Source organism: Nilaparvata lugens, chromosome 2, assembly GCF_014356525.2.
Source record: "Nilaparvata lugens isolate BPH chromosome 2, ASM1435652v1, whole genome shotgun sequence".
Lineage (NCBI taxonomy): Eukaryota > Metazoa > Arthropoda > Insecta > Hemiptera > Delphacidae > Nilaparvata > Nilaparvata lugens.
Window position 1 is genome coordinate 98,901,007 of NC_052505.1, and position 19,432 is coordinate 98,920,438.

Genomic DNA, 19,432 nt, shown 5'->3' on the forward strand with positions numbered 1-19,432 from the left:
ATAATAAAAGCTTGAAAGGTACGGAACGAGCTATTTTCTTTTCTTTCTTTCTCACGCTTGCTTCTGTTTTTGACAATAACTGGCAGAGCCGCTTTTCATCATTCATCTCTCTCTTTTCATTTTCAACATAGATTAATGTTCATTGTCATAACCTCATTCTTCATATTCTCTTGAAAAAAAAACTTTCAGTTTTACACTACAATATTCTACTAGACATAAGGTAGCACTGTCTCCATCATTCACTTTCATTTTTTATTCAAATATTAATAACTTTTGTAAAAATTCCGACTGTAAGCTCTTTTGTTAGAATATTTACATTTCATGGTTTAAGTTAATTTATTTTTAATTGATTGCATCAAATAAATTATACAAATGTACTTTGATGGCAACTCCCAAAATAGAATTTTTCTCGGGAGTGTCTTCTCAATAGAATAATTATTTCTTGTAGTAATGTTGTAATGAATGCTTATTGAGAAATAAAATTATTATTATTATTATTATTATTATTATTATTATAAAAATACAAGTTCACGAGAGATGTGAGTAATTCCTTATATTTGATCGAAATGGTTATTCATATCTAGTAGTCGGGGACACTGCAATCAAAGTAATTTTATTCTGTAGCTAATTAATTTCATACGTAAGTTGGTTTTTAACATAATGGAAGAGATTGAGAGAACAACTCCAAATTCTTACTAGTCCTTCATAGAGTTTATAGTATTCCTGGTTATGGAGCCTGTTTTTTTTTTAGTGTTGACTATAAAGCCTTATCTACTATTGAAATACTGGACTGATTAACTTTAAATTTTGCATATAGATTTTTAATAGACCGAGGATGGTTATAGGCCTATTTTCAATCCTTCAAGATTTCATTACGTCAAGTTTTAAAATAGACCCTTGCGTAGCACGGGTTACCTGCTAGTGTGATATAGGTGTATTTAATATGGGTAGGTTAACCCTGTATCACAGGATTTCAAATGTATTACACAGAAAAGGCCTGGAAGCTAAACAATTCAAGTTTACAATTGACAAATTTTTTCTGTTTTCTGTGCTCGTTATGATCATTATTGGAGAATTATACATTTCTATGTGGATTGATGATGGTCTTGTGCATGGTTAATGAGGAGATGGTTATAGAAAACATAATACCCCAGTTTTAGATGGGTTCCGAACCGCCAGCTAACCAACCACATTGATACACCTTGCTATAAATGAATTAACACCTTGATCCGGTTGCACAAATGCCTGTTGAATTTCATTCATGAAGAGCTAAGAGTAGGCCTATAACCATCCTCGGCAAATAAGGAATCTATATGCAAAATTTCAACTCAATCAGTCCAGTAGTTCAGACGAGATGATGCGTCATTCGTGTATTTCCTATCCTGTACGTGTATAAGCCGATTTTCCCTTTATTATACTAGTAGTTCTGTGAACATTAGACCTCACGCAGTTATGAACCAGTCTCCTCTAATACTGTCCATCAGAGTAAATTCTGTCCTGTCCTGTCGTGCCGACGAGATATCGGTGTATAAACGACTAATGGCTGTTTGGGTTGCTGTATCGACAATGCTAATAATTTGATGTAAACAGCTATGCTACTATCATCAAAAGCTTACCAAGTTGAAAGCAGAAAAAAGTCGGGAGGAAAAAATACTATGTTGCTTCAAGATATCAATATTGCATGCCACACTGCATGCAATTAATAGTCCACACAACAGCTGTTTTTTTCACTAAGTTACATTGAGATATTGAATTGCATGCGTCATTGCAAGCAATTTATAATCCACTCGACAGCTGATTTATGATGAATAATTCTATAGTCTGATTTTACTCTAATATTGGCGTATTAAGGAGGCTCCTTTTCCTTATATTATCCTTGATATGCGAAATTTCCAAAAACCTTGTATATACGTCGACGTGCAATTCAAAAAGGAGCATACCTGTCAAATTTCATGAAAAACTATTACCGCGTATCGCCGTAAATGCGCAACATATAAACATAAAGAGAAATGCAAAACCATCGACTTGAATCCTAGATCTCACTCCGCTCGGTTAATTACTAGTAGTTCTGTGAACAGTGGACCTCGCGCTCAGTAAGTTACATTGTTCTGTTGTTATGTTTTATCAAAAATTAATAAATAGTTTACCAATTTAAAATGTCTAAAGAAAATCCTAAATAAACATAGAGTTTCCTGTCCTATCGTACCGTTACTGGTCGTCCCGGAATGTGAGTGTGAGCGCTGTTATCAGGTCTGGCTGCAACACTGTCTACAACGTTGATGGAAATATACATTTTCAAGATGTTCGATGTTTTTGAACGGGTAGTATTATAGTTCACTAGAGAGCTGATTTATTATTGATAATTCTAAAGTCTGATTTTCACGGTAATATTGGCGTTCAGAGGAGACTCCTTTTCCTTTTGTATTATCCTTAAAATGCAACATTTTAAAAAACCGTATGTATACGTCGACGCGAAATTCGAAAAGGAACATACCTGTCAAATTTCATGAAAATCTATTACCGCGTTTCGCCGTAAATGCGGAACATATAAAAATAAAGAGAAATGCAAAACCGTCGACTTGAATCCTAGACCTCACTTCCCTCGGTCAATTATAATTGCATGCAACAAGAACCAATCAGAGAATGCTTTCCCGCAAAAAAAGCTTCTCTGATGGGTTCTCGAGGAATTTAATCACGATTAGAATTTGACAGGCTTTTGTGCAACTAACACCTTTTCTCTCATAGCCTTATAATATTATGCTAAATCATTATATTACTGTAAAAAGATCTATGTTTCGATGATGGGAGACTGGTTCTCTGTTATTGTACTATTCTTTGGATGAATAAAATATTTTTTCCTACAGATACCCTGAAAAGTGACCATTTGTGCACTGATTGCAGGCTGCAAAGAATCACTTTTCCGCACTAGTGCGCAAAGTGAGTACTTTGCGTACTCCAGATTTGCAGCATGACAACGCAAAATAGTTAGTAGGTTATATGGAGCACCAGTGCAGCAAAATCAAAATTAAGTTGGTAACAGTGAGTGGGCTGCTATAGTGAGTAGAGGTGCAACGAGCACAACGCGCTAATTATTAAGTATATATTATAATGGAGGACAACGACAGCACAGTGCCACCACAGCACACACCACACAGCTGCCCCCCGCCATTCAAACACTACTACATTATTCAGGCAATTTTACCCATAATTACCCACTTTTCATATTCAATGGTAACTGTAGGAAAAATTTAATGTGAAATACGTGCGCAAAGTTCGTTTGCTGCACTCAAGAAACCATTCCGCCCTCGCCTACGGCTCGGGCGTAAACGTTTCTTTCGATGCAGCAAACTGTCACTTTGCGCACTAGTTGCACAAATAACTATTTCCTACAGTTACCTTGAAAAGTGGCCATTGCTGCACTGATTACAGAACGCAAAGAATCACTTTTCCGCTGTAGTGCGGGAAAAATTTTTCCTGCACTCCAGATCTGCAACATGGCAACGCAAAATACTTAGTAGGTTATATGGAGCAACAGTGCAGCAAAATCAAAATGAAGTTGGTAACAGTGACTGCTGTGGCTGCTATAGTGAGCAGAGGTGCAACCAAGCACAACGCGCTAATTATTAAGTAGATATTATAACCAACGACAACGAGGACTTTAGGATTTTAGGTTTTTATCAATAATAAAATTACACAGAAAAACATTTGATGGATTTCAGGCAATTTTACCCATAATTACCCACTTCTCGTATTCAATGGTAACTGTAGGAAAAATTTGATGTGAAATACGTGCGCAAAGTTCCTCTGCTGCACTCAACAAACCATTCCGCACTCGCCTACGGCTCGGGCGTAAACGTTTCTTTCGGTGCAGCAAACTGTTACTTTGCGCACTAGTTGCACAAATAACTATTTCATTTCATAGCACCTTGTTTCTCTCAAAACCTCTATTATAACACCTGCTCTTCCAAGTACTTATCAATCCATTAATACGCAAACGATGAAAATCTGTTTTGTAATACCAAGGTGACCCTATCCCACCCTATCAGCTGTACCATCAGAGGTCATCGACCTGCTGCAGTCCCAGTAATAACTGAGTGGCCTCTCCTTTCGTGGGTAATTAGATCCAGCCAAGAATTACCATTGAAGATCGATCTTATCCCGTGTTAGCATCTCTCGTGCGAGAATAGAATGCAATTGCCGATTCTTTTATTGGAGTCTCCTATTCGTTAGGGGCTGATCGCATTCGTTATAAGGGAGTCGAATGGTTAATGACACGAAGACGGTTTATACACTCAATACATGATTTCCAATTGTATATGCTACATGCATTTATACAGATACAGAGTATGTAATGAATTGTGTTTTTCTTTAGGACTACTTTCAATATAAATAAAAATATAAATCTCAGTACCCTTTTAAATATTTTGACTTGAAAATGGCATTAATGTCTAAAACATGTTGTGACAAAATAATTTTTCCTCCACCTCCCGTCTAAAGTGCTTACTCTACTCCCTGGAACATAATACTAAAGTGTCACTTTTTCGCTCTCGGTAGTAAAAAACAGAAAAACTCCCTAGGGAGTAAAAGTGACTCCATTTAAATACATGGGGAGCATCTCTATTTTGAAACTTACTTGTAATAGGTTAGAAGGTCTAAGCTCAGATGAGAAAGCATAATAGAGGTGTCTGTCATTGAGTCAACTGAATTCAATACCACAACCAGAAATTTGATTAACTCATGAAATATATGTTTGTATGATAATTATTATATTCTTAATATTAGTAGACGATGAAAATTTATACAATTTCTAAAATATTTTATTCTATTCAAAATACCAGCCAACAAATATTTTTGATCTGCAATTCAAATCTGAACCGCGTGATCTGGGGTCAGCCATTTTTGGTAGCTGCTCAGCTGATATAATTGTTACAACTTTTGCTGATAGATAGCGCAATCGGCAGTGCCAATCTATTCAGACGACCGGTTTTTAGGTTTTAGATTTAGGTTATGTTGTTAGGAATCATTGTCACCAATACGTAAGTTATTAGAATGATTTTATTTGCAGTTTCTATAAAAAAATGTAGATGGAGGAAAAATGTTGTGTACATCACGAGCGAAAAATACTTTTTCTCCCTCAGGAAAATTGCTGCCCTCGGCTTCGCCTCGGGCTTCAAACTTTTTCCCACAGGGAGAAAAAGTCGTACTTTTCACTCTAGATATACAAATAACTATTTCCTCCACCTCCTGTCTAAAGTGCTTACTATATTCCCTGGAACATAATACTAAAGTGTCACTTTTTCGCTCTCGGTAGGAAAAAACAGGAAAATTCCAAGAGCGTAAAAGTAACTCCATTTAACAAGTAGTGATTACACAGATGTGTGGAGAAGCCAGTCTATTACTGTATTTGTATAAGGTCTATAGTTTCAATCAAAGACATTAAAAGACGTATGCATCTTTAAGCTGGGTTTACACCAAAGTTATCAACAAAATGGTTATAACTACATCCTTATAGATTCTATTAGATTGAACGGAAGTTGACAAACACATATGTTCATCATGTGTATGATAAGTTATGTTCAATGTAATATAATCTAAAAGGATTAAGTTATTAACATTTTTTCAATAAATTTGGTCTAATCGCAGCTTTAAGGTCTTTGGTTTCAATATTTTGTTTTGCAGTCATGGTATTATTATGCGTGCTCATCAGTATCAATATTCTAATATTCGAAAAAACTAATTTAATAGGTGAATAAAAATAAACAAATGAACTAAATAATACTGGAGAAATTATAATATTTTAGATTCTAAAAAATTAATTTTCATCAGATAGAAAGATCATCACGGAACTGGATGAATTATATCATATGGAATACAAATTCAAACGTGAACTGAGTTTGTTAACATTTAAAACAGTTGGCATCTGGTACTTGTGGAGGAAAATACTGCGTGAGGTCTACTGTTCACAGAACTACTAGTAATTATAGTGTGACAACCGAAACTAGTATCTTAAATTCATTTAATAAGTTAGTGGGCTAGAAAAGAATATTAAATTATTTCGGACTATGTATACTGTATCACCGTGCAAAAATATGTATCAATGTTCAAATATATGTATCTCAGTTCAAAGATTCTGTATCACAGTTCAAAGATCCTGTACCACTGTTCAAAGATACTGTATCAATGTTTAAAGAGACTGTATCACTGCTCAAAGATACTATATCACTGCTCAAATATACTACTGTATCACTTTTCAAAGATACTGTATCACTGTGCAAATAATAATGATGTATTACTGTGCAAAGATACTGTATCACTGTTCAAAGATATGTACAGGAGGATATGGGGACCGGTCCGCGTTGAAGGAAACTGGAGAGCCAGATTTAACAATGAGATTGATGAAGCAATTGGCGAAAGAAATATTATAAGGTGTATCAAAGCAAAAAGAATAGAATGGCTGGGTCACGTGGTAAGAATGAGTGATGGAAGAGTACCACAAAAGCTGCTTCATGAAAGGATGATGGGCACCCGGAAAAGAGGAAGAAGATGGATCAGCGATGTGGTAGAAGATCTCCGTGTGCTAGGTGTGGCGGACTGGCGGCAGGGAGCACAAGAGCGGGATGTATGGAGGCGTCATGTAGAGGAGGCCAAGGTCCACCCAGGACTGTAGAGCCAGATGAAGTAAAGTAAGTTTAGTATGAATAAAAATATAAATTTCAGTACCCTTTTAAATTATTTTGACTTGAGAATGGCATAAATGTCTGGAACATGCTGTGACAAAATAATTTAGAAGTGTACTGAGATTCATATTTTTAGTTATGTAATGTATGTATGCAATTGTATGTGTATGATTGGAGTCTCATCACTTCTTAATACAATGCCACTATGTTTATATATATGGAACTATAGTGAGGTCCACGTTATAATGGCAGTGGAGAAAGATAGGAAAACAAGGTTGCAGATCCTCACTGTCTAGTCAATGCTGCCTACTTGACGGTAGCTGATACAGGTTTATTGATGTAATATTAACGGTTCATTCTAGTTTAAGAAAATCAATTATATTTTTCAATATTTTCATAATGAATTTTCATTGTTAAGATGAAATATTTTATTAATTCTACATTGTTAAAAGACGATCTGGCAACAGAGCAAAGCAAGAAAGAGATAGCGCTATCCGATTTGTTGAATGATAGACAAGGATAGCAATACCAGTGCTAATGAAACACTGTCATTATAACGTGAACCACACTATAGTTGATTTCTAGTGAACTCTAGATGTTTCTCTATTATCATTCTAGTAAACTATCAGAATTTAACTCTGGTTTAACATCTAGAGTCTACTAGAGACTAATTGACCGAACGAAGTGAGGTCTAAGATTCAAGTCGACGGTTTGGCATTTCTCTTAAAGTTTATTTATATGTTGCGCATTTACGGCAAAACGCGGTAATAGATTTTCATGAAATTTGACAGGTGAGTTCCTTTTTTAATTGCGCGTCGACGTATATACAAGGTTTTTCGAAATTTTGCATTTCAAGGATAATATAAAAGGAAAAAGGAGCCTCCTTCATACGCCAATATTAGAGTAAAAATCAGACTATAGAATTATTCATCATAAATCAGCTGACAAGTGATTACACAGATGTGTGGAGAAGCCAGTCTATTACTATATTTGTATAAGGTCTATAGTTTCAATCAAAGACATTAAAGAGGTATGCATCTTTAAGCTGGGTTTACACCAAAGTTATTAACAAATGGTTATAACTACATCCTTATAGATTCTATTAGATTGAACGGAAGTTGACAAACACATATGTTCATCATGTGTATGATAAGTTATGTTCAATCTAATATAATCTAAAAGGTTTGAGTTATTAACATTTTTCTCAATAAATTTGGTCTAATCGCAGCTTTAAGGTCTTTGGTTTCAATATTTTGTTTTGCAGTCATGGTATTATTATGCGTGCCCATCAGTATCAATATTCCAATATTCGAAAAAACTAATTTAATAGGTGAATAAAAATAAACAAATGAACTAAATAATGCTGGAGAAATTATAATTTTTTTGATTCTAAAAAATTAATTTTCATCAGATAGAAAGATCATCACGGAACTGGATGAATTGTATCATATGGAGTACAAATTCAAACGTGAAATGAGTTTGTTAACATTTAAAACAGTTGACATCATTTGGTACTTGTGGATGAGAATACTGCGTGAGGTCTACTGTTCACAGAACTACTAGTAATAATAGTGTGACAACGAAACTAGTATATCAAATTCATTAAATAAGCTAGTGGGCTAGAAAAGAATATTAAATTATTTCGGACTATGTATACTGTATCACTGTGCAAAAATATGTATCAATGTTCAAAGATATGTATCAATGTTCAAAGATTCTGTATCACAGTTCAAAGATCCTGTACCACTGTTCAAAGATACTGTATCAATGTTCAAAGATTCTGTATCACAGTTCAAAGATACTGTACCACTGTTCAAAGATACTGTATCACTGTTCAAAGATATGTATCTCAGTTCAAAGATCCTGTACCACTGTTCAAAGATACTGTATCAATGTTCAAAGATACTGTATCACTGTTCAAAGATACTGTATCACTGCTCAAAGATACTGTACCACTGTTCAAAGATACTGTATCACTGTGCAAATATATGTATTACTGTGCAAAGATACTGTATCACTGTTCAAAGATATGTATCTCAGTTCAAAGAACCTGTACCACTGTTCAAAGATACTGTATCAATGTTCAAAGATACTGTATCACTGTTCATAGATACTGTATCACTGTTCAGAGTATCAAGACTGTTAACGGAGCATGACAGGTAAATAGTCGAAGCCTAGCCGAGCGATCTGGTGTAATTAGTGCAGAAATTTATTAGGATTACACCGCACTTGTGCCCTCTGTACATACCACGGTTTATATTATTATATTCCAGCACATACCATGGTATATATTCCACATACCGTGGTGCAAATAAGCATGCAACGGTTCCTGTATCGTTACGCCTGAACCTGTGGTAGAGGAAGTCTAGTTAGGCTAGCTGCAAACCTGATACAAGCAGGCTAATAAAGAATTAGTGGTGATCGAGATTTGCCTACACGCCACAGAGAAAATTAATGTCTCTCTATTTATCACTGATCAAGGATTCTCATACCTGTGACTGTACTATATAAGTGTCTCTTACTGTATAATCATTATCACACATCAAGGATTCTTATAACTTTGACTATTCTGCGAGTATATCGTATACAATACTGTACATATCCACAGGTTTAACTCAAAGTATAACTTCGCTACTAGAAATGGATTATAATACGGAATACGTTAAGGTGCGTACAGATATACGCGCCGCAAACATGAGCAATTCACTTTTAATCAGCTGACTATATCTGTATTTTTACAGAAACGGTAAGATACAGATATAGGAAAGCTTGGCATCAGCTGATTAAAAGTGAATTTCTCATGTTCGCGGCGCGTAAAAGCTCCCAACCAATCGTTGATTCAAATACCGGTAGATGATTTGATAGCATACTTTGGTAAATATTATAGAAGAGAAGAAACAACCCCCTCCGTTTACAGAGTCAGAGAGAATGAAAATATAAATACTAGCCAGGCTCGCTTCGCTCGCCATATCGGTCTAGCCAGGGGGCTCCGCCCCTGGACCCCCGACTGCATCGTCCAAGAATAAGATCAGCAGGCTCGCTTCGCTTGCCTGCATTTTTCATTTGAGCATTTTTATCATATGGTAGGACAATCCAGTCGGGGGTCCAGACTAAACGTCTGCCTAAACGGATATGGCGAGCGAAGCGAGCCTGACGGCTAGTAATATAATATTCCAAGGATTGAAGTAGCAGTGCCCAATCAATTTTTCCGCGATAAATCCTTTAAATCTTCAACTTGGTGCCAACCTAACAAAGTCAACTCAACTTAATGCGAACCTGACAAAATTATTAATTTAGTTGCCAGTTAACAACTGTTTTGAAGAGGTACTCTATCTAGATTATAGTTCTATAGTAACATATGATATGGAAATTTCAATTATAATTAAGAGATTGGGAGAGAAGAATATACATGCTAAAAGACGAACTTTAAACCCTTAAAACAACCCTTAGAGTTAAAATATTGCCAAAAGATTTCTTAGTGCAAAGAACCTGTACCACTGTTCAAAGATACTGAATCAATGTTCAAAGATACTGTATCACTGTCATAGATACTGTATCACTGTTCAGAGTATCAAAACTGTTAACGGAGCATGACAGGTAAATAGTCGAAGCCTAGCCGAGCGATCTGGTTAATTAGTGCAGAAATTTATTAGGATTACACCGCACTTGTGCCCTCTGTACATACCACGGTTTATATAATTATATTCCAGCACATACCATGGTATATATTCCACATACCGTGGTGCAAATAAGCATGCAACGGTTCCTGTATCGTTACGCCTGAACCTGTGATAGAGGAAGTCTAGTTGGGCTCGCTGCAAACCTGATACAAGCAGGCTAATAAAGAATTACTGGGATCGAGATTTGCCTACACACCACAGCAAATTAATGTCCCTCTATTTATCACTGATCAAGGATTCTCATACCTGTGACTGTAGGCTACTATAAGTGTCTCCTACTGTATAATCATTATCACACATCAAGGATTCTTATAACTTTGACTATTCTGCGAGTATATCGTATACAATACTGTACATATCCACATGGTTCAACTCAAAAGTATAACTTCGCTACTAGAAATGGATTATAATACGGAATACGTTAAGGTGCGTACAGATATACGCGCCGCGAACATGAGCAATTCACTTTTAATCAGCTGACTATATCTGTATTTTTACAGAAACGGTAAGATACAGATATAGAAAGCTTGGCATCAGCTGATTAAAAGTGAATTTCTCATGTTCGCGGCGCGTAAAAGCTCCCAACCAATCGTTGATTCATATACCGGTAGATGATTTGATAGCATAATTTTGGTAAATATTATAGAAGAGAAGAAACAACCCCCCTCCGTTTACAGAGTCAGAGAGAATGAAAATATAAATACTAGCCAGGCTCGCTTCGCTCGCCATATCGGTCTAGCCAGGGGCTCCGCCCCCTGGACCCCCGACTGCATCGTCCAAGAATAGATCAGCAGGCTCGCTTCGCTTGCCTGCATTTTTCATTTGAGCATTTTTATCATATGGTAGGACAATCCAGTCGGGGGTCCAGACTAAACGTCTGCCTAAACGGAATGGCGAGCGAAGCGAGCCTGACGGCTAGTAATATAATATTCCAAGGATTGAAGTAGCAGTGCCCAATCAATTTTTCCGCGATAAATCCTTTAAATCTTCAACTTGGTGCAAACCTAACAAAGTCAACTCAACTTAATGCGAACCTGACAAAATTATTAATTTAGTTGCCAGTTAACAACTGTTTTGAAGAGGTACTCTATCTAGATTATAGTTCTATAGTAACATATGATATGGAAATTTCAATTATAATTAAGAGATTGGGAGAGAAGAATATACATGCTAAAAGACGAACTTTAAACCCTAAAAACAACCCTTAGAGTTAAAATATTGCCAAAAGATTTCTTAGTGCGCCTCTGAAGGGCCAACTGAACATACCTACCAAATTTGAACGTTTTTGGTCTGGTAGATTTTTAGTTATGCGAGTGAGTGAGTGAGTGAGTCAGTCAGTCAGTGAGTGAGTGCTATTTCGCTTTTATATAATTATATAGATACGAATGATGCATTTCAAGAAAGGAAGGATTCTAAGATCATTGAATTTGATATAACCTCTCATCTCTAATGATGCTGTGTAACCTGAACCCCAAGGAATTGGATGTTATCCATCTGCCATCAACTTCTCTATTCATTCTCACGGTGTGCCTCAATTCCATTCTCAAGCTTGTATTTTGTCACCCTCACAGAACACGAAGGGCTATCTACCAACACAACATTCTGAGACAGGCACTTGTAAGTTAACTTATATTAGCTACACAGCTAGTGATTCATCATCATCATCATCATCATCATCTTCTTTTTCTTCTCTCCTTCTTTTTTTCTTCTTCTTCTCCTCTTTCTCGTCTTCTCCTCACCTTTTCTCCTTCCTCTCTTCATCTTCTTCTTTTTCTTCTTTTTCTCTTCTTCTCCTTCTTCTCGTCTTCTCCTTCACCTTTTCTCCTTCCTCTTCATCTTCTTCTTCTTCTTCTTCTTCCTCTTCTTCTCCTTCTCCTTTTCTCCTTCCTCTCTTCATCCTCTTCTACTTCTTCTTCTTCTTCTTCTCCTTCTCCTTTTCTCCTTCCTCTCTTCATCCTCTTCTACTTCTTCTTCTTCTTCTTCTTCTTCTTCTTTCTCGTCTTCTCCTTCTTCTTTTCTCCTTCCTCTCTTCATCTTCTTCTCCTTTTCTCGTCGCTCATTCCCTTCTTCTTCTTCTTCTTCTTCTTTTTCTTCTTCTCCTTCTTTTTCTTCTTCTTCTCCTTCTTTCTCGTCTTCTCCTTCACCTTTTCTCCTTCCTCTCTTCATCTTCTTCTTCTTCTTCTTTTTCTTCTTCTTCTCCTTCTTTCTCGTCTTCTCCTTCACCTTTTCTCCTTCCTCTCTTCATCTTCTTCTTCTTCTTCTTCTTCCTCTTCTTCTCCTTCTCCTTTTCTCCTTCCTCTCTTCATCCTCTTCTACTTCTTCTTCTTCTTCTTCTTCTTCTTCTTTCTCGTCTTCTCCTTCTTCTTTTCTCCTTCCTCTCTTCATCTTCTTCTACTTCTTCTCCTTCTTTTTTCTCCTTCCTCTCTTCATCTTCTTCTACTTCTCCTCCTTCTTCTTCTCTTTTTCTCCCACTGATTGACTTATTGAGATTCACATCTACTGTCAGCGTTCATTATTCATTTGAGCATTTTTATCATATGTAAGAACATCCAGTCGGGGTCCAGACTAAACGTCTGGCTAACGGATGTGTGCGAGCGAAGCGAGCCTGACGGCTAGTAATATAATATTCCCAGGATTGAAGTAGCGGTGCCCAATCAATCTTTCCGCGATAAATGCATTTAAAATTTCAACTTGGTGCCAACCTAACAAAGTCAACTCAACTTAATGCCAACCTGACAAAATTATTAATTTAGTTGCAGTTGACAACTGTTTCGAAGAGGTACTCTATCTAGATTATAGTACTATAGTAACATAATATGATATGGAAATTTCAATTATAATTGAGAGATTGGGAGAAGAAGAATATACATGCTAGAAGACGAACTCTAAACCCTTAAAAACAACCCTTAGAGTTGAATATTGCCAAAAGATTTCTTAGTGCGCCTCTGAAGGGCCAACTGAACATACCTACCAAATTTGAACGTTTTTGGTCGGTAGATTTTTAGTTATGCGAGTGAGTGAGTGAGTGAGTCAGTCAGTCAGTGAGTGAGTGCTATTCGCTTTTATATAATATATAGATACGAATGTTGCATTTCAAGAAAGGAAGGAATCTAAGATCATTGAATTTGATATAACCTATGATTCCTAATGATGCTGTGTAACCTGAACCCCAAGGAATTGGATGTTATCCATCTGCCATCAACTTGCCTATTCATTCTCACGGTGTGCCTCCAATTCCATTCTCAAGCTTGTATTTTGTCACCCTCACAGAGAACACGAAGGGCCTATCTACCAAAACAACATTCTGAGACAGGCACTTGTAAGTTAACTTATATTAGCTACACAGCTAGTGATTCATCATCATCATCATCATCATCATCTTCTTTTTCTTCTTCTCCTTCTTTTTCTCTTCTTCTCCTTCTTCTCGTCTTCTCCTTCACCTTTTCTCCTTCCTCTTCATCTTCTTCTTCTTCTTCTTCTTCCTCTTCTTCTCCTTCTCCTTTTCTCCTTCCTCTCTTCATCCTCTTCTACTTCTTCTTCTCTTCTTCTCCTTCTCCTTTTCTCCTTCCTCTCTTCATCCTCTTCTACTTCTTCTTCTTCTTCTCCTTCTTTCTCGTCTTCTCCTCCTTCTTTTCTCCTTCCTCTCTTCATCTTCTTCTCCTTTTCTCGTCGCTCATTCCTTCTTCTTCTTCTTTTTCTTCTTGTCTTCTTCTCCTTCTTTTTCTCTTCTTCTCCTTCTTTCTCGTCTTCTCCTTCACCTTTTCTCCTTCCTCTCTTCATCTTCTTCTTCTTCTTCTTTTTCTTCTTCTTCTCCTTCTTTCTCGTCTTCTCCTTCACCTTTTCTCCTTCCTCTCTTCATCTTCTTCTTCTTCTTCTTCCTCTTCTTCTCCTTCTCCTGTTCTCCTTCCTCTCTTCATCCTCTTCTACTTCTTCTTCTTCTTTTTCTTTTCTTCTTTCTCGTCTTCTCCTTCTTCTTTTCTCCTTCCTCTCTTCATCTTCTTCTTCTTCTTTTCTCCTTCCTCTCTTCATCTTCTTCTACTTCTCCTTCTTCTTCTTCTCCTTTTTCTCCCACTGATTGACTGTATTGAGATTCACATCTACTGTCAGCGTTCATTATTCAATAACATGAATGCTTTCTATTCGAACAAGGCTGACAGATTTGAGTGAATCTACTAGCACTGATGTTGCATGTCGATATTGAAGGACTTGTTAAAATATTTTGCGTGACGCGCTTGCGTAATCCATTAATAAGCTGATAAAACCTGGCTACATTCAACATAAATTGCGTGTAACGCTGTAACAAATTGGCTTCAAAGTTATGCTACTGATGTTTGATATGTCCAACCAATAGTGATAACGAACTCCCTTTCTTCAAACACTGACTTCTTACTAATTGAATAGAATGTTTCAATACTAGTTAATAGTTATTGGACTTGAAAATTAATGAAAGTAAAATATAAGCAATATTTACATTTGTCTTAAACTGGGTTTACACCAAAGTTATTGACAAAATGTTAGTAACTTAATCCTTATAGATTCTATTAGATGAACATAACTTATCATGATGAACATATGAGTTTTTCAAGCTCGTTCAATCTAATAGAATCATAAGGATTAAGTTACTAACATTTTGTCAATAACTTGGTGGTAAACCCAGTTTAGCTGTAACCCTGTTTAACCCAGTTTAACAGTTTAGCTGTTAAACTTAGCTGTTAACCCTGTTGTCAATGTCTGCAGTAGCAGAAGAAGTCTTCGGGGTGATTTACAGCATTTATTCAGGATTTTCGTTAAAATAATAATTATATATTAATTGGCATTTGAATAAATGCATTCTCTATTTAATTCCATCTGTAACTGGTTGGCCGCTATGGCTTTGTATAAAATGAGCGCTGCTATCCAGAGATTGTCAGTTTGGTGTAAGGGTAAGCATTCCTGACTAGCAATTGGGAGGTACCGGGTTCGATTCCCGTGCTGGCAACTAATTTTTGGATAGTAGTTCTCATCGAATTGACATCTAGCTGTTAACCCTGTTGTCAATGTCTGCAGTAGCAGAAGTCTTCGGGGTGATTTACAGCATTTATTCAGGATTTTCGTTAAAATAATAATTATATATTAATTGACATCGAATAAATGCATTCTCTATTTAATTCCATTTGTAACTGGTTGGCCGCTATGGCTTTGTATAAAATGAGCGCTGCTATCCAGAGATAGTCAGTTTGGTGTAAGGGTAAGCATTCCTGACTAGCAATTGGGAGGTACCGGGTTCGATTCCCGGGCTGGCAACTAATTTTTGGATAGTAGTTCTCATCGAATTTCCATCTAGCTGTTAACCCTGTTGTCAATGTCTGCAGTAGCAGAAGTCTTCGGGGTGATTTACAGCATTTATTCAGGATTTTCGTTAAAATTATATATTAATTGGCATTAGAATAAATGCATTCTCTATTTAATTCCATCTGTATATCATAATATTCAAAGTTAATCATTATTTTACAGTTTTAAGTGATTAGTGAGTATTATTTTGTTATTCAATTTGGTTTGTAAACAATCTAAATTAGAACTTTTCTGTTTTTGAATATGTTGACTGAAAATTGGACCTGAATTCAGGTGTATGAATCATAACCTACTTTGTGGACCATTTATAGTGTATAAATCAAAATTCGGGGAAGAAACAGTTTTGGGCTGTGCCTGTTTGTCCTTCCCAATCATTTTGAAGAATTGTGCTCTTTTTCAATAAATAAATAACGAGCGAAGCTCGGTGACCCGATATTTTGTTACTTTATCCTAATAGATTCTTTTAGATTAAACGGAACTTGACAAACATATATGTTCATCATATGTATGATAAGCTATGTTAATCTAATATAATCTATAAGGATTAAGTTAATAACTTTGGTGTGAACGCAGCTTTATGTAACTTGTATTTTGGCGGAATAAATGAATATTCTTCTTCATTCGTCTTCTATAACTTTTGGAATTATTACTGTTTATAAATTTAAAAAATTTGGGAGAAGGGCAGTTCTCGGCTAAGCCTGCTTGTTGCTCTCTTCCAGGCTAAAAAGCTATGTTTTGATATTGCACTAGTTTTTTATTTATTTATTTATACATTAATAGATACAATCATTCTCAACTATGAATGATTGGGGAAGGAACAACAGGCTTAAAGCCCAAAACTGTTCCTTTCCCAAATTTAGATAGAAATTGTCCAAAAATAGGTTATGTTTACACTACACGTTTTTTGTCCAATTTTGAGTCCAAAATATTTATAAACTAGGAATTTAGAATTTAGGAAAGTTGAAAACCAAATAAAATAATAATAATTCACTAATTCATCACTAATAACTGAAAATATGGTATTGAATCAAATGAAAGAAACATGACATTTTCACATGTTTTAAATATAAATAAAATGTACTTATGTACAAGTTTAGAAATAAAAATCTCCGTCAATGTAAGCTGTTTTGCGGTCTTCATCCGTTTTCGGGCAGCCAGGTCACACAATAGTGAGCGAACGCGCAAACACTGGCTTCGCAGGGGGGAAGAATAATAACGTACTTGGACTTTTTTGGACAATTTTTTTCTGAAAGTGATTCGTATAATTGGCGATTCGGATAGTCGAGTTTGGATAATTGGAGTTCTACTGTAATAAATACGTTCCTTCTTAATACTTTACTTTCTTCCTTCCTCATTCCACAAAGTTTAGAGGGGTTTTGTGATAGGAATGTCTTATTCTACAGTGCAACGAACCATCAATTAAGTTTTTTGGATTTCAATAAGAGTGATACTAATAAATTTGTTTTTTATGTTACAGATTTACTCTACCGACACAATGTGTCATTCGACAGTGTAAATATTGAAGTAGAAATACTGGACACGTGTAAATGTAAGGTATGTAGAGCATTAATATCACTTTACTATGTTTAAAGATTTTGAGAATGTTGTTTCTGATTTGATTCATTGCAGAAATTATGCTACAGTTACTATACAGTTGCTACGTACAGTTACTATAGAGTTCAATTTGTTACTGGTTGGCCGCTATGGCTTTGTATAAAATGAGCGCTGCTATCCAGAGTAGTCAGTTTGGTGTAAGGGTAAGCATTCCTGACTAGCAATTGGGAGGTACGGGTTCTATTCCCGGGCTGGCAACTAATTTTTGGATAGTAGTTCTCATCGAATTTCATCTAGCTGTTAACCCTGTTGTCAATGTCGGCAGTAGCAGAAGTCTTCGGGGTGATTTACAGCATTTATTCAGGATTTCGTTAAAATTATATATTAATTGGCATTAGAATAAATGCATTCTCTATTTAATTCCATCTGTATATCATAATATTCAAAGTTATCATTATTTTACAGTTTCAAGTGATTAGTGAGTATATTTTTGTTATCAATTTGGTTTGTAAACAATCTAAATTAGAACTTTTCTGTTTTTGAATATGTTGACTGAAAATTGGACCTGAATTCAGGTGTATGAATCATAACCTACTTTGTGGACCATTTATAGTGTATAAATCAAAAATTCGAGGAAGAAACAGTTTTGAGCTGTGCCTGTTTGTCCTTCCATTTTGAAGAATTGTGCTCTTTTTATCAATAAATAAATAACGAGCGAAGCTCGGTGACCCGATATTTTGTTACTTAATCCTAATAGATTCTTTTAGATAAAACGGAACTTAACAAACATATATGTTCATCATATGGATGATAATCTATGTTAAATCTAATATAATCTATAAGGATTAAGTTGATAACTTTGGTGTGAACGCAGCTTTATGTAACTTGTATTTTGGCGGAATAAATGAATATTCTTCTTCATTCGTCTTCTATAACTTTTGGAATTATTACTGTTTATAAATTTAAAAAATTTGGGAGAAGGGCAGTTTTCGGCTAAGCCTGCTTGTTGCTCTCTTCCAGGCTAAAAAGCTATGTTTTGATATTGCACTAGTTTTTTATTTATTTATTTATACATTAATAGATACAATCATTCTCAACTATGAATGATTGGGGAAGGAACAACAGGCTTAAAGCCCAAAACTGTTCCTTTCCCAAATTTAGATAGAAATTGTCCAAAAATAGGTTATGTTTACACTACACGTTTTTTGTCCAATTTTGAGTCCAAAATATTTATAAACTAGGAATTTAGAATTTAGGAAAGTTGAAAACCAAATAAAATAATAATAATTCACTAAGTCATCACTAATAACTGAAAATACTGTTATTGAATCAAATGAAAGAAACATGACATTTTCACATGTTTTAAATATAAATAAAATGTACTTATGTACAAGTTTAGAAATAAAAATCTCCGTCAATGTAAGCTGTTTTGCGGTCTTCATCCGTTTTCGGGCAGCCAGGTCACACAATAGTGAGCGAACGCGCAAACACTGGCTTCGCAGGGGGGAAGAATAATAACGTACTTGGGACTTTTTGGACAATTTTTTTCTGAAAGTGATTCGTATAATTGGCGATTCGGATAGTCGAGTTTGGATAATTGGAGTTCTACTATAATAAATACGTTCCTTCTTAATACTTTACTTTCTTCCTTCCTCATTCCACAAAGTTTAGAGGGGTTTTGTGATAGGAATGTATTATTCTACAGTGCAACGAACCATCAATTAAGTTTTTTGGATTTCAATAAGAGTGATACTAATAAATTTGTTTTTTATGTTACAGATTTACTCTACCGACACAATGTGTCATTCGACAGTGTAAATATTGAAGTAGAAATACTGGACACGTGTAAATGTAAGGTATGTAGAGCATTAATATCACTTTACTATGTTTAACGATTTTGAGAATGTTGTTTCTGATTTGATTCATTCCAGAAATTATGCTACAGTTACTATACAGTTGCTACAGTTACTATAGAGTTCAATTTGTTACTTAATAGAGTCTGCTTTATAATTCTTATTTTATTATAGTTAATTCATAGATTAACAGTTGATAATGTAGGGAGAGGTATGACTCAGTGGTCAAGCTGATAAACTCACGCTCAGATAAGTTGAGAATCATGCATCTGCTACTCCTTTGAAAGGTGACCGTTTGAGCCAACTCCTCTGAAAATGATCTATGAGTTGTAAAATA

General features: G+C 35.6%; 1 protein-coding gene across 2 annotated transcripts in view; it reads left to right on the forward strand.

Annotated features, from left to right (window-relative positions):
* LOC111051251 (ras-related and estrogen-regulated growth inhibitor-like) overlaps positions 1-19,432 on the forward strand; it is a 174,721-nt gene that overhangs the window by 114,653 nt on the left and 40,636 nt on the right. For both annotated transcript variants that reach the window (XM_039422246.1, XM_039422247.1), the window contains one exon: positions 17,166-17,242. In XM_039422246.1, the coding sequence (XP_039278180.1) occupies positions 17,166-17,242 (77 nt within the window). The remainder of the gene's footprint in view (positions 1-17,165; positions 17,243-19,432) is intronic.